We start from the raw sequence: 14,008 nt of genomic DNA, 5'->3' as shown, positions 1-14,008 counted from the left end.
CAGCCTTTGTGATCTGCTGGTAGATATAGATATAGATCTACTGGCTATACCTTTTGGGCCCCCCTGGTCTAAAGGCTATCTGCAGGTTATCTCTATAAGTTGCTATAGGCAGCTGTATAAACACATTGTGAGGGTTTATCACTCAGGAAGACCACCTGCACCTGGGGCTATCCTGGTTGATCAGAGCCATCTTTATGACAGGAGGCTCAGATATTTATCTATGCATTTTATTATACTACAGTGCCTGTCACAGTTCTAATACAATCAATACAGCCAGCATGGAATTGTGGACAAAATCTTATCCAACATAATATTCAAAGTTTTGGGTCTCAAATGGTGGTTGAAGGTTCACATGGCGAACTAGAAAAAGTGCCCTTCTGGGCACAGGTCTCCACCAGGAGGATAGGAGTGTGTGTGTGATGTTTGGCAAAATGTTTAGGAGCTGTGTGTGTGTGTGTGTGTGTGTCGCGGCTTGGCCTGTTGTAGCGCCACCATGAGGCTGGCATTTCTTCCAAAGCCTAGTGGGAATATGCATGCACAGTTTCACCACAATCGGACGATGCGTTCAGTAGTTGTGGCGATTTGTACAAAACGGGTACAAAGCGGGCTACTCCTGAAAAGTTTAGAAGCCAATCGTAGCCAATGAGGGTGGATTATGAGAAATCAAACATACCCGTCTTGATCACATGACTATGGAGAGCATGTGTACCGATTTGCGTGAAATTTGGATAAAATCTGAAGGAGTAATATTAGAAAATGTGTTTTACATATGTCGGCCTCCTGGTGGCGCTATAAAGAGCAGATGTGAAAAATTCCAGGCAAAGGTTTTTCCTTGGCCTCTAGGGAGTTGGCATACAAAGTTATCCACAGATCCGTGCAGTTAGAGGTAAAAACACTTTTCGGCCAATTATAGCGCCACCATGAGGCTGAGTGGAAAATGTTCATGTGGCATTTCTTCCTCCGCCTAGTGGGAATGTGTGTGCACAATTTCACGGAAATCACACGATGTGTTCATGATTTGCAGCATTTTGTTTGAAACTGAGTACTCCTGCGAACTTTAGAAGCCAATCTTAGCCAATCAGGATGGAGTCTGAGAAATCTGAAAGAGCCGTTTCGTTGAATGGCTCTAGAGAGACTGTGTACCAATTTGTGTGATGTTTGGACAAAATCTGTAGGTGTACTGTCCAAAAACTTGTTTTGCACAAAGCGGCCTCCTGGTGGCGCTATAACAGGCTGTTCTGGAAATTTTGGGGCAGAGGTTCATCGTTGGCATCCAGTGAGTGTGTGTGCAAAATTTGCCATTGACCGGGTTAACGGTGCCGGAGATTAGCTGTTCACAGACGGACGGACGGACGGACGGACGGACACACGGACACACAGACGGACGGAGTGCAAAACATACTCTCTCCCCATGCCACGGACGGAGTGCAAAACATACTCTCTCCCCATGCCTTCGGCCTGGTGGAGACAATAAATAATGGGCCTTGATGTGAAAAGGGTTGAAAACCACTGCCCCAGGCAGGGGCACCTGGCAGGGTGTGTAGCCTGTGTGGCTCTAGGCCAGGGGTGCCCACGCTTTTTTGACTTGAGAGCTACTTTAAAAATGACCAGCTCAACAAGATCTACCCACCGAATACCATTGCTGAAAATAGTCATGGAATAGGTAGCGTTTTTTGTATTTAATTTGTAATCATACCGACGTTTGTGCACAGCAACACTCTTGAAACTATAAGATTGTGCATTGTGGGTTTGGGGGTGCATACTTAGTTTAGACTAGTCATTGGTTAGACATGGGTTAAAAATTATTTTAATTCAAGTGGCAGATGCAAACCTTTTTTTTTTTAAATATTCTTTAGGGGCATGTCATGCGATCTACCTTTGTGATGCGATCTACCTTTGTGATCTACTGGTAGATCGCGATCTACCTTTTGGGCACCCCTGCTGTAGGCCCTTAAATAACCATTATGTTGACAATATCAAAGCCCAGTCCACACCAACACAACCATTTGCAACTTGCAACCACTTGTAACATAATCCCCAAACTTTGCTGGCCAGTCAATTCAGCTGCAATTTTGCTCTGCAACGTATTGCAATGTGTATAGAATGTTGTGAATCACTGATGTGGACTGGGCTTAATGTTGTGGTACTGCAGTTATACTGTTAACCGCAATTGCAATATTAGTCTGAAAAATTACAATTAGATATATATTTCCCCCCAATCGTTCAGCCCTAGCCTGTGTGTGTTTGTGTACTATGCAGTGAGTTGGCTCCTCTAACTCTAGCACATGGCTGTAAACTATGTATGCTGTCAGCGAAGAGTGGGAGGAGAGAAAAGGGAGGGAGACAGAGAGAAATGGTTTGTTGAGGAGAGGAAGAGAGCGTAAAGCAGGTGAGAGAGAGCAGAATCACAATTCAAGTTAGAAAGTTCAACTAATGAAAGAAATGGGGAGTGGGAGAAAGAAATAGGAGGCTGGCCAGTCAGAGAGAGAGGGAGAGAGAGAGAGAGAGAGCACTGCAGAGAGAGAAGAGCGAAAGAGAGAGTGGCAGAGAGAGAGAGAGAGAGAGAGAGAGAGAGAGGCAGAGGGAACAGCTGCAAGGGACTGTCAGCTGAAATGTGGACAAGTGTATTTGGTTCACTCGGGCACTGAGCTGTCATTGTGGGAGGCAGAGCCAATGCCAACCTGACCGCTCAGCTGAATCTGCCAACCATGAAGCCCTCTCACAGAACAGACTACAAGCTGATCAGTGAGTACAGTACAGACAATGGTGACACCGTGTAGTAAAATTTAACTCTTGAGAGTGTACAAATGTAACCAAATGGGCAAGGTAATGGTCCATTTGGTTACATTTGTACTGTCTTAAGAGTTACAAATGGATTTGACTCTGTGGGTTAGTACGGTAAATGATGCATTGTTAATTTAACTCTGGAGAGTGTAAACGTGGACCCTAAGCGACCCTCATCTATTCTATGCGATGTGCTGCTGCCACTACTGTGTTTTTGAGCAGTGATTCTAAGAACACTTGTATGAATAGACTGTGAACTTATAGATGTTCATTAACGTTTCTATTATGTGACACCTGAGGTGCCTCACGCACTGTCTGTAACCTAGTTTGCCATGGTAAATCTAATGGTGCTGTAGCTTAAAATCAACACCGTCTGTAACCTAGTTTGCCATGGTAAATCTAATAGCTCCAATCAAATGAGAGGAATTAAATGCTTGTTGCGTGTTCTCGTGTTCAATAGGTAGTCATCCTCCTTGTCCTCCCAGTGGGGCATCCTAGGCAATAGGATTAGGTAGCTACAGAAGCGTTAAAAACAATTTTGTCTGCATCAGTTTGTGATGATCGGAAGACTAAACCTGTGTAGTCCAAATTTTCAAATATGCATCATATACACAATATCATAGAAAAGGAATATTAAATGTTGGATTATCTTAATATGACAAAGGAAATGTTCAAGCTTTTTTCATACTATTTTGAAGTAAACTTATCAGGTCAGTTGACCTGTTGTGTTGCCAACTGTCAAATCGTTGCTGTCAGGCAGAAACCTGGGATCTCCATATTTCAACGTTTGATGTTTTTTCACGAATTAATGCCCTAATTCATCATACAAAACTGTCCCACAAAAGAAGTGAAAATAGCAGATCTACAAGCTCACAATGGGTTGCGATGCATTGTGAGCTTGTAGAGCTTTCCTATTTTCACTACTTTTATAAATGTTATTTTTTTATATATAATGGAACCGTTTTGAACATACAGTACAAGGTTTCCAGCAATGAAATGCTAAATGTCGGCTGGCAGGTTTCTGAAGCTCTGCATGGGGCTGTATGGTGGTCTTTGGGGGTCTTGGTGTATTGTGGCGAAGAGCTCACATATTATCAAAGAACTAATTGTCTCCACCAGGCCGAAGGCATGGGGAGAGAGTATGTTTTGCACTCCGTCCGTGTGTGTGTCCGTCCGTCCGTGTGTGTGTCCTTCCGTCCGTCTGTGTACAGCTAATCTCCGGCACCGTTAACCCGGTCGATGCCAAACTTTGCACACACACTCCCTGGATGCCAACGATGAACCTCTGCCCCGCATTTTCCAGAACGGCCTGTTATAGCGCCACCATGAGGCAGCTTTTCACACGTTTTACCTAAAACTGCACCGATCTGCGTGAAACGTTGCATGCACACTCCCTAGAGGCCAAGGACAAACCTTTGACCTGCATTTTCCGCATCTGCCTTTTATAGCGCCACCAGGAGGCCGACTTTTGTAAAACACATTTTTTGATATTACTCCTCCAGATTCTGTCCAAAAATCTCACAAATCGTTACACAGTATCTCTATGGTCATGTGCTCAAGTCGGATCTGTCCGATATTTCATATTCCATCCTAATTGGCTATAATTGGCTTTCACAGTTTGCAAGATTTCCCCGTTTTGAACAAAAGCCTCAAATCATGAACACAGCATGCAATTTACGTGAAATCTTTCACACATTTTCTTACTAGGCTGAGGAATATATCCCACCCTTTTCACATTGGCCTGTTATAGCGCCACCAACAGGTTGATTTTTGCAAAACAGGTTGATTGGAACAAAATGCCTCAAATCATCCAATTGCCATACAAGGCAAACATGTTTATATTACTACTAAACATTTTGCCAAACATCTCACACAGTCCTATCCTCCTGGTGGAGACCTGTGCCCAGAAGGGCACTTTTTCTAGTTCTGTCCTACTTTACTCCTTGTTTGCTCCATTATGTAGATTAAAGACTTGTCAGGATTGAGGATGGTCGTTTATCTGTCGTATAGTAGCCCTCCCCTTTTATGCGTGATGAGTGTACAGTATGTATGTATGTGTGTACACATATCGACATATGTGAGTGTGTGAGTCAGCAGAGAAACTCCCTACAGTAACTCAACATTGTCAATAAGTCGATTGGTACTGCTACCACCGTGCGTGTGTGCTGCACTTGAGTCCTTCCATTTGTGTGTCTGCTTCTGATACTGCTTGCTTATTAGTTTGCGATTGTGTGTTCATGCGCATGTGCCAAACGTATACTGTGTGTAAGTTACACTACAGTGTGTGGGAGAGTTTGAATCTGGTATTTCCTGGTTGAGTTGGCGTTTCCAGAACTGGTTGTTCACATTCTACCAGTTCTTAAACACTATGGCACAATGATAGCTTTGTTTCCATCTAAAAGTAATTGGCATGACGGTATAGTTTGGTTGTATGTCGTAATGATGTTATTATTTTGCCAATTCTGTGGGTCAGGGCCCATCATTTTTTACAGGCTTACTCATAGCAGAGCCCCACGTGAGGGCCATGCCAATGTGTTTAATAGCTTTGGGTTATTTCAAGCAGACTTTGCTTCAGCATAACTCTCAATTGATTACTACCGATGTCCTGCCCGTCACTGAGAAAGTAAACAATTAAGTTTTATTCCGCTGTCCGCATGTCTGGAATATGTCACTGCAGTGGCAAGCACCTCACCAATCTAAGATTATGTTTATTCCTGGATGCCAGGATGAGAGTCTGTTTGTTTTGTAGGAATGAAGGAAGGAAGGAAGGAAGGAAGGAAAACATGGCTCAAGATTTTGTATTGAAATTATATATAAAAAAATAAATAGAATTAAAGTCTGTTGTCAACTGTAGTTCATTCCAGTGATTTATTTGTTTTGGCTTTGTGCATTATATTTCCAGAAAGATGAATATTATTCTTGGAGTCTAGGGCAGACAGTCCAGTTAATGTTTTAAATCTGATAAACTTGCCCATTAGATAAACGACAACAATAATAATACAAAAAAATCACACTTGTGTGAAGTGAGGGGCGCTCTTATCATCATACATACATCATCATACATCATCTCATTCCGGCAATTAGCCATTTTGCGTCCTCACCTTAGTCTTGTTTGTGTGTACACAGAACCCTCAAAGCTGGACATAGGAGGGTCTAGCGCCCCTCAATAATAATTATAATTATTATAACTAGAAATGCACTCTGTCGAGGTGCCAACTTGCGCCTTGCCATACATGGCCTACTTGTGCACAAGCAGGGTGGGACTATAGTGTCTACTTCCCCTGGAAACTTATTTTTCGACCAATCACAACAAGCAAGGCAAACCCTCCTCCACTTCACATTGGTGGGTTATTATTTGCCAAGACATCCTGCATTATTTTTTCAATAACTGTACAACTCGACATAGATTATCCCTTACTTTTGGGGATAAACAGGTAAGATGAACCACTTTTTGGTCATTTTGCATTATCAGGGACAGAAAAATCAAACGGCTTTACAGTAGTTGATGTATAGATATTGGCACTTTTGTATCCGGGAGGTGTTTTGAGTTCTGTTTTCTGGGGTCTGTGGCTGCGTGCGTGCGTGCGTGCGTGCATGATGCGTGTGTCATGCGTCACTGATGAGGCATTAGATTTACAGCTGGATGTGTGCTCAATAAGCGGAGCACTCTGACGGCTCAGTGAACAAAGATGCCGTGCCGCGGGTTAATATCCATTTGACAAAAATATACTGTGTCATCATCACCCCCTGCCCCCCTTATTTCCTGTGTCGGCACCGGAGAGGTGCCAAATCAGGAACACAATGATCAACTGAAAAATAAAGGAAGAATCTTTAAAAAATATGTTCAGGCAATCTGCTCCCTCCCTCCACCGTCACCATTCTGAACAGGATCTATGCAGACATTGGCCTGACACACACATAGCACGCACACACACACACACACACAATGATAAAGGGCTCCTTTTTCAGCATGCAGATGAGCATCCCCTTCCCCTGTTTCATGCTCACTAAAATTCTATATTATTCATCATTTACATCAGTGTTTCTAAAACCGGACTTCGGGATCCAAAACAGATCTTTGCAAAAACCCTGCCTTTGGCTTGGCGGAGATGTCTGATAGACTGTTAATGCACCTTCACTTTTAAGTCATTGAAATGGCCTATTACAGGACACATCTGAAACTGACAGTCAGAGCTATCTGAGTCGCTGCATGCTTAGATAAAAGGGAGACGGGGGCACGGTGGCACAGTTGCTAGTGCTGTTGCCTCACAGCTAGAAGGTCCTGGGTTCGATTTCCGCTGGGGATGCTGTGGGCATTGGGGGCGTGTTCTCTCCTCCTCCTCATCAGTGCCCATACCCGAGGTGGGGTTGGCGAAAGGGCCTTTCTGTGTGGAGTTTGCATGTTTTCCCCGTGTCCCCTAGGATAGGTATAACGTGTTACTTCCACGCGCTACGTCCGGCCGGGGAAACTCCCCCCTGTCAGGTGAAAAGAAGCAGCTTGGACTCCTCATACATAGAAGGAAACATAAGGTCAGTCCGCTGCCCCCCAAGGTTGGCAGAGGAAGTCTAGCGCCCAGGATTACATTAGATAATTGACACTGGGTGAAAAACTGGGTTGCAAAATTGTGGGATAAAAAAAAGATAAAAGGGATAATTTGCATAATTAATTAAGTAATCATGAAATTCATGTGACCCTGACCATGGCATGATTTCCACTTCAAAAGGATTGCTGGGGGAGCGGAGCCGGGTGATGAGGGCCAGCGTACTTAAGAGACTGATGGTTGGACACTGGTTATTATTGTTAACTCAAACTATGAAATAACCAAAACTAGGAGTGCAAAACTAACCAAAATGCTAAACTATAGTACTGCTTCTCGCTTTTTCTGTGCATGCCATCATTTATAATTGACTAAGCAATGCAATATATGTATTACTTGCGCGAGCAGAGCGCAAGTACTGTTTTCGGCTGTGTATGTCAGTGACTCCCTCGGCCACTCAGGGATTGTGTATTTTTGGTGCCACCGTTTTTACATAAACATACATAGTTACGTCATCAGCCAATGCCTGATTGGCCGAGCGACGGCACCAACATACCACCGAGGGGGGCCACCGACATCCACCAAATATACAATCCGTGATTGGCCGAGCGACAACACCGACATTATGTGGATGAGGTAACCAATTTGAGTTTCAAAGTTATAGGTAACTTAAAACTTAAAACATTTAGAATCCATTGTAGTGGATATCTCGAACGGGATTTATATAGACATATAACTAATATAAAGCAACAAGTGGAGACAGAGAGAATATACTATGAGAGCATGATTAACCCATCTTAAAGCCACATCACATGGACATACACAGTGAAATTATTATATATTTGATTTACTGTATACAAGTGCTTCAGGATGAAACCATTTATGCAATGTATGCAACATTTTGAAAAATGTGATGCCAGGTGGGCTCAGCCGTTTTCTATACAATTTATTTTGTGCTGCTTGCCAACAGTGTGCACCTTGGTTTGTGGGCTATCCTATGTGTCGTGGTCTACAGTGTAGTGTTTTGTGGTGTACACTCAAACTCTGTTTAGGTCTCTGGTTCAGGTCCACGTTTCAATCTCAAAATAATTTCAACCGCTTGCGGTGTAGGTGTTTGGGATTTAATTTATCACTAAGTGTCTTCGCCTGATTATTTACTATGCGTTTCTTTGGCAAATAACATCCGTTGGTCAGTACAGTTTACATAAACTTACCTCTGGTTTTTCTCTAGGCTATGCAGTGTAGCTCAGTGTGATAGAGAACACACACACACACACACACACACACACACACACACACACACACACACACACACACCTGCTGGACTGTGTAAACCACACAACTACACTCCCTCCACTTAAACCTTCCTCCCTATCTCTGTCTTTATCACTCAGTCTTAGCGCACCCCCCATCTCTCTCTTCCACTCTTGTTTCCTCTCTCTCTCTCTCTCTCTCTCTCTCTCTCTCTCTCTCTCTCTCTCTCTCTCTCTCTCTCTCTCTCTCTCTCTCTCTCTCTCTCTCTCTCTCTCTCTCTCTCTCTCTCTCTGCATGTGGGATGTGCCTTTTTTCTCTCTTCTCTTGTTTTCTTGCCTTTTTGCTTTTTCTGATGACATCCCTGACCCCCCCCCCCCTCTCTCTCTCCCCCTCATGAACAAAATTAATTTTACAATACATTACTCTTACATATTTTGTTCAAACCTCACACCAATCAGTAAAGATTATCTCTACAGTCATATAATCAAGACCGAACTGTCAGATTTGTCATTTGCCTCATTATTATTGGCTACGATTGACTTCCAAAGTTTGGGCGAGTGTGCCGTTTTGCACAACATGCCACAAATCATGAATGCTGCATCCGATTGCTGTGGAAAAAGTTTGCACGTGCATTCACAGTAGCTCAAGAAAGATCTGACTGGCAGCCCAAATGAAAATGTTTGAACTCTGCCTCATGGTGACGCGACCCATCCTGGTGGGGATCTGTGCTCAGAGGAGTGCGATTTTCTATTTCTATTGTCTCTCTGACTCTCTCTTCATCTCTCAATTTCCCTTCTCACAGTGTGTATAAAACACACACACACACACACACACACACACACACACACACACACACACACACACACACACACACACACACGCGCACAATTTCAGAAGCTGTGAAACTACAAATACGTTTTTTCCCCCTGCAGAGCAGTAAATGCTGTTACCATGGCTACCTGTAGCACATCTCAAGGGTTACCCAGGATATAGGGGGGGGGGGGGGGGGGGTGGGGGGGTGTGTGTGTGTGACAAACAAGCAGTCCTCTAACAGTTGCGCGCTCGCAAGACAGGCGACAATTCCCACAACGTGTGTGTCTCTGATTCCTGGTACTCAATGTATGTCTTGTTTTTCCCAGTGCTAGCCTTCATGGCAACAGTGGCGCGCCGTAAACAAAGTGCAGCACATTAATCCTAAATAACATAATCATTGGACAACGACAAACCGGTTGCTTCGGGGCACAGCCAGTTAGTGCACTGATCACCTGCACCCCGTTGAGTTGTGATGAGGAACCATGTTTGAATCAGACTCATGGTATTATGTCTTTGTGTCTTTCCCTCTCTCACTCTCTGCCTTTGCCTTCCTGTCTCTACATTTTCCTATCTCAGTGGTTCTCAAACCCCTGGACCTCACTTTGAGAACCACTGTCCTATCTGAATGAAACAGACCCCCCTCCCCTCCCTCCTGCATAATATGTTGTACGTCAATAGCAAAAATAGCCAGTGTATGTACACCCCAACGCATCATGCTGTAACAGATTGTGAGCTTGTGGATGTATTTATGACATGTCCAGAATCCTTATTCTTGACTCTAGGGTCCATGTGTATAAAAGAATTTCAGAATGATTCCACTGAATCACTTAAACTTTAGATGACACATATTTGCGAAATAGCGGTGCCGGTGAGCTGCTGTCGTGACTCGTTGTTGCCCTCCATTGGTCAGGTACACTGTGTGTGTGCGTGTGTGTGTGCGTGTGTGTGCGCGCCACTGAATGCAAAGTCCAGCAGAGCTGTTTCTACCTTGGAAGGAGGCCAGTTTTATTGTCACCCAGCTGATGGCTGTTCAGATGGTCATGGGGGGGGGGGGGGGGGCTTTCATGGCAATGGTTAAGACATTGTACAGTACTTGATAAAAAGAGAGAAAAAGAGAGAAGGATCCGGGCACACAAAGTTAAAAAATTAGGAACGCCTTTATTGATTAAAAGGCAACTGCCAACATGTTTCGACCTAACAGGTCTTCATCAGGGCAAGAAATGACAAGAAATGATAAATTGTACAGTACTTGTCTAACTGGTAGCACAAGCTCCAATATAGACCATTAGTCCTGTGTTAGCAGGACTGTGTGTGTGCGTGCGTCTGGCTGTCTATCTGTGCATGTGTGCGTGCGTCTGGCTGTCTCTCTGTCTATCTGTGCATGTGTGCGTGTGTTCCCTGTCCAAACACGCAGACAGACTAATGGTCTGGACTGTAACTCAAACACAGCAGCTGAGTGGAGATCGATTTTTGCTTCTCTCCAGTGACTGAGGTGTAGTGGGTCATCAGAGAGAGAGCAACCGTTAGAGGACTGCTTGTTTGTCCCCAACGTTTATAGACACCGGTAGGAGTCGCGTCACGCACCGCAGCGAGAGCACTGAATCAATGATATTGACGACCGTCAAAAGTAGCCTTGAGTTAAGAGGAATCTCATTACAATACTGTCAGTGGTACTGACTCCTATTCCTCTTGGAGGTGTAAGCTTTAAGAAAGAGGACATTAACCGGGCCTCCTTGACCTGTTTAGCCCGACAGGGGAGTACTCCAAGTTAAAAGGCTTAGCAGACCAATAACATTGAATTTTCCTTTGTTTTGTGTAAACTTTTAAATGGTTTCATCCTTTATTAGGTAATACAATGAGTTACTCTACATAACGAGTGCCTTGTTTATTTACCACACATCCACTCACCTACACTACTGATTTCACTGATTAACACACCCCATATCATGTTGAAGCTTTGAGTTAATTTATATTGTAAATAAATATTGGTTTGTGCACTTTTAAACAGCCGTGTGTCTTCCTCCTTTTGTTGTGGCCTATAAGAGCCAGGTCATAACACAGCACATTGAGTCATTTCAGACAGTCAAACAAACAAGCTGGAAGGGCACACACCAATAGTTCAGAGGCACTGACTGACTACTGGCAAAAGCGTATAGATGAAAGAAGAGGTTGCAGACTCCGTACAACCTCTTCTTTCATTTTCATGTGATTTCAGACCGTGACCTACAGGCACATACACAAACACATAGCGTCCATTACATTACTTAAGCAATCATCTAAAGTTTAGATGATGGGGTTTACGTCATGGATTTAGATTCTAAACCCACGTAAACCCCATACGTAGTTGACCGGATTCCCAAGGGCTCTATACTAGGCCCCCTCCGTTTTTTGTGTCTAGGTGAAAACAGACGGTCTACAAGCTCACATGTTAGCCCCAGAATAGGGACGTTGGGGTTCAAAGTGGTTATAGGTTTGAACTAATGATTGATTGTAAATGGTCTGTCTCTCTGTGTCCACGCAGAGCGTCAGCTGGCTAACAGTATGACCAGTAGCAGCTCTCTGCCTCCCAGTGTCAGTGGGATCAGCAAGGAGCTGGCCGAGCTGCGTCATCTGGTCCAGTTCCCCGAAGAGATCGCATGCATCCTCACCCAACAGGAGCAGCAGCTGTACCAGCGGGTGGGTGGGAAGCACGCACGCACACACACACACACACACACACACACACACACACACACACACACACACACACACACACACACACACACACACACACACACACACACACACACACACACACACACACACACACACACACACACACACAATGATTACATGATTAAACATACACATCGAGTATGTTATTTCTGTGTTGATGGACACGGTTTCTCTTCCATAGATTATAAGAACAAGAGGAGAGTGATGCAGTATAATTATGAGAGCAGATTGAATTAGACTGTGTGACAGTCTAATTGTGACAGTAGTAATCCACACATAATCACACATCTACTCTGCAAAGATTGGGATTAATTCAATTCAGTAAGATTGGGATTAATTCAATTCAGTAATTGTTAACATTATTAATCTCAGTATTTTGCATCGGTTTTGCTTCGTTGTTTTCTTGGTCTGTTTTTGCTGTTCTTGTGTTTTATTCTTGTGGAACCTACACACTCCCTGAGTATGTTTTCTCAGGGAGCATGTTGGTATTTCTTCTTATCTAACCATCCATCTGTCTATATAAACTCAGCACAAAAAGACACAGTTTGGAAACGTAACTTTGGTTTATATCGTTTTTATTGTTGATTAGTCACCTTCCGATTCCCTTGTTGCCACAGTAATAAGGAAAAAACAACACATATTGGCCATTTTTACACTATTCATTATTTGTATTACACTCAGTGTTAGGGAACACAGTAGTGTGTGGACGATCCATACACAGCCACAACAGCTTGGCACCTCCTCCTAATGCTGGTCACCAACCTAGCCACATTTTGCTGTGGGATGGCATCCCGTTCCTCAAACAGGATTTGTTGCAAGTCAGCCAATGTGGTTCTATTGGTCACTTTAGCACGTACCGCATGCCCAAGCTGATCCCCCCCTGCCCCAAGTGTTCAATTGGGTTGAGGTCTGGACTCACGGCAGGTCATCCATCCTGGAGGTACTCTGTGATGAACCTGGCTGCAGCTGTGGGGGCGAGCGTTGTCATCCTGGAGAATGGCGTCAGGTCCCAGATTCTGAAGATATGGGATCACCGTTGGCTCCAGAATCTCATCCCGATATCTCACTGCATTGAGATTGCCTTCAATCATGACAAGTTCTGTCTTTTTGTGCTGAGTTTATAATGTGTCTCTGTCTCCAGGTCTTTCCTCTGGACTACCTCTGTTTCCTCACACGAGACCTGGGCAGCTCTGAATGTCAAATCAAACGCCACCCCAACCTCAAGGCCTCTCTGTCGGCACCCGCCATGCCCACCCACAATGTACAGCGTAGCAACGCTGTGGAGGACCTGGTGGCACGCTTCAATGAGGTGAGGAGAGATCACTCCAAGAGAATTCAGAGATTTAGAGATTGTAGTTCCCAAAGTGGTTCAGTAACATTTGGCTGAGAATTGCATGATTCACTTAAGAGCCACCTCCACTCTGAGATTAGATTTGATTCTGTGGGATTTCAGGCAGTTTTACTCGACTGTTGTTGATGTGATCAGATCATATGCAATTAACTCAGACTCCATTCCGTGCTCCGTTTGTTTGAAGCTCCTTGATGCGTCGCACATTTTTGGCACGTTCACTGCCGAACCATGCTTGGAATCACTGCCTTCTAAGGGCTGTGCTGGCTTGAACCTGCTCAGGTTTACCCCCAGGTTTCTCTCTCTCACACAGCCAAGCATTGGCTCAGTTTAATCACAATTTCTCTCTATTCATTCTCTCTCTTCAGTCCTAGAGGACTCTAGGGGAAATGTCTTTAGAAAAGCTAAGTAACAGAGGGAAGGTAACAATCGTTTGATGTTAAATAACGGTCTGAGATGTGGAGGCAATGCTGACAGACAAATGTTGCAGAAGACAAATGGCTGCTTTTTTTTAATAAATCGAATATAGGCAGCATCAACTTTGTCTAATTTAGTT

General features: G+C 44.0%; 1 protein-coding gene across 2 annotated transcripts in view; it reads left to right on the top strand.

Moving 5' to 3' along the window:
- The window catches only part of plce1 (phospholipase C, epsilon 1), a 122,228-nt gene that overhangs the window by 56,631 nt on the left and 51,589 nt on the right, over positions 1–14,008 (top strand). For both annotated transcript variants that reach the window (XM_079492043.1, XM_079492044.1), the window contains exons 8-9: positions 11,911–12,065; positions 13,246–13,413. In XM_079492043.1, coding sequence (XP_079348169.1) covers positions 11,911–12,065; positions 13,246–13,413 — 323 coding nt within the window. The remainder of the gene's footprint in view (positions 1–11,910; positions 12,066–13,245; positions 13,414–14,008) is intronic.

This window comes from Electrona antarctica, assembly GCF_951216825.1.
Source record: "Electrona antarctica genome assembly, chromosome: 22".
In the NCBI taxonomy this organism is placed as follows: domain Eukaryota; kingdom Metazoa; phylum Chordata; class Actinopteri; order Myctophiformes; family Myctophidae; genus Electrona; species Electrona antarctica.
Note: the sequence above shows the minus strand (reverse complement) of the source record. Positions and strands in the feature narration are given on the sequence as shown.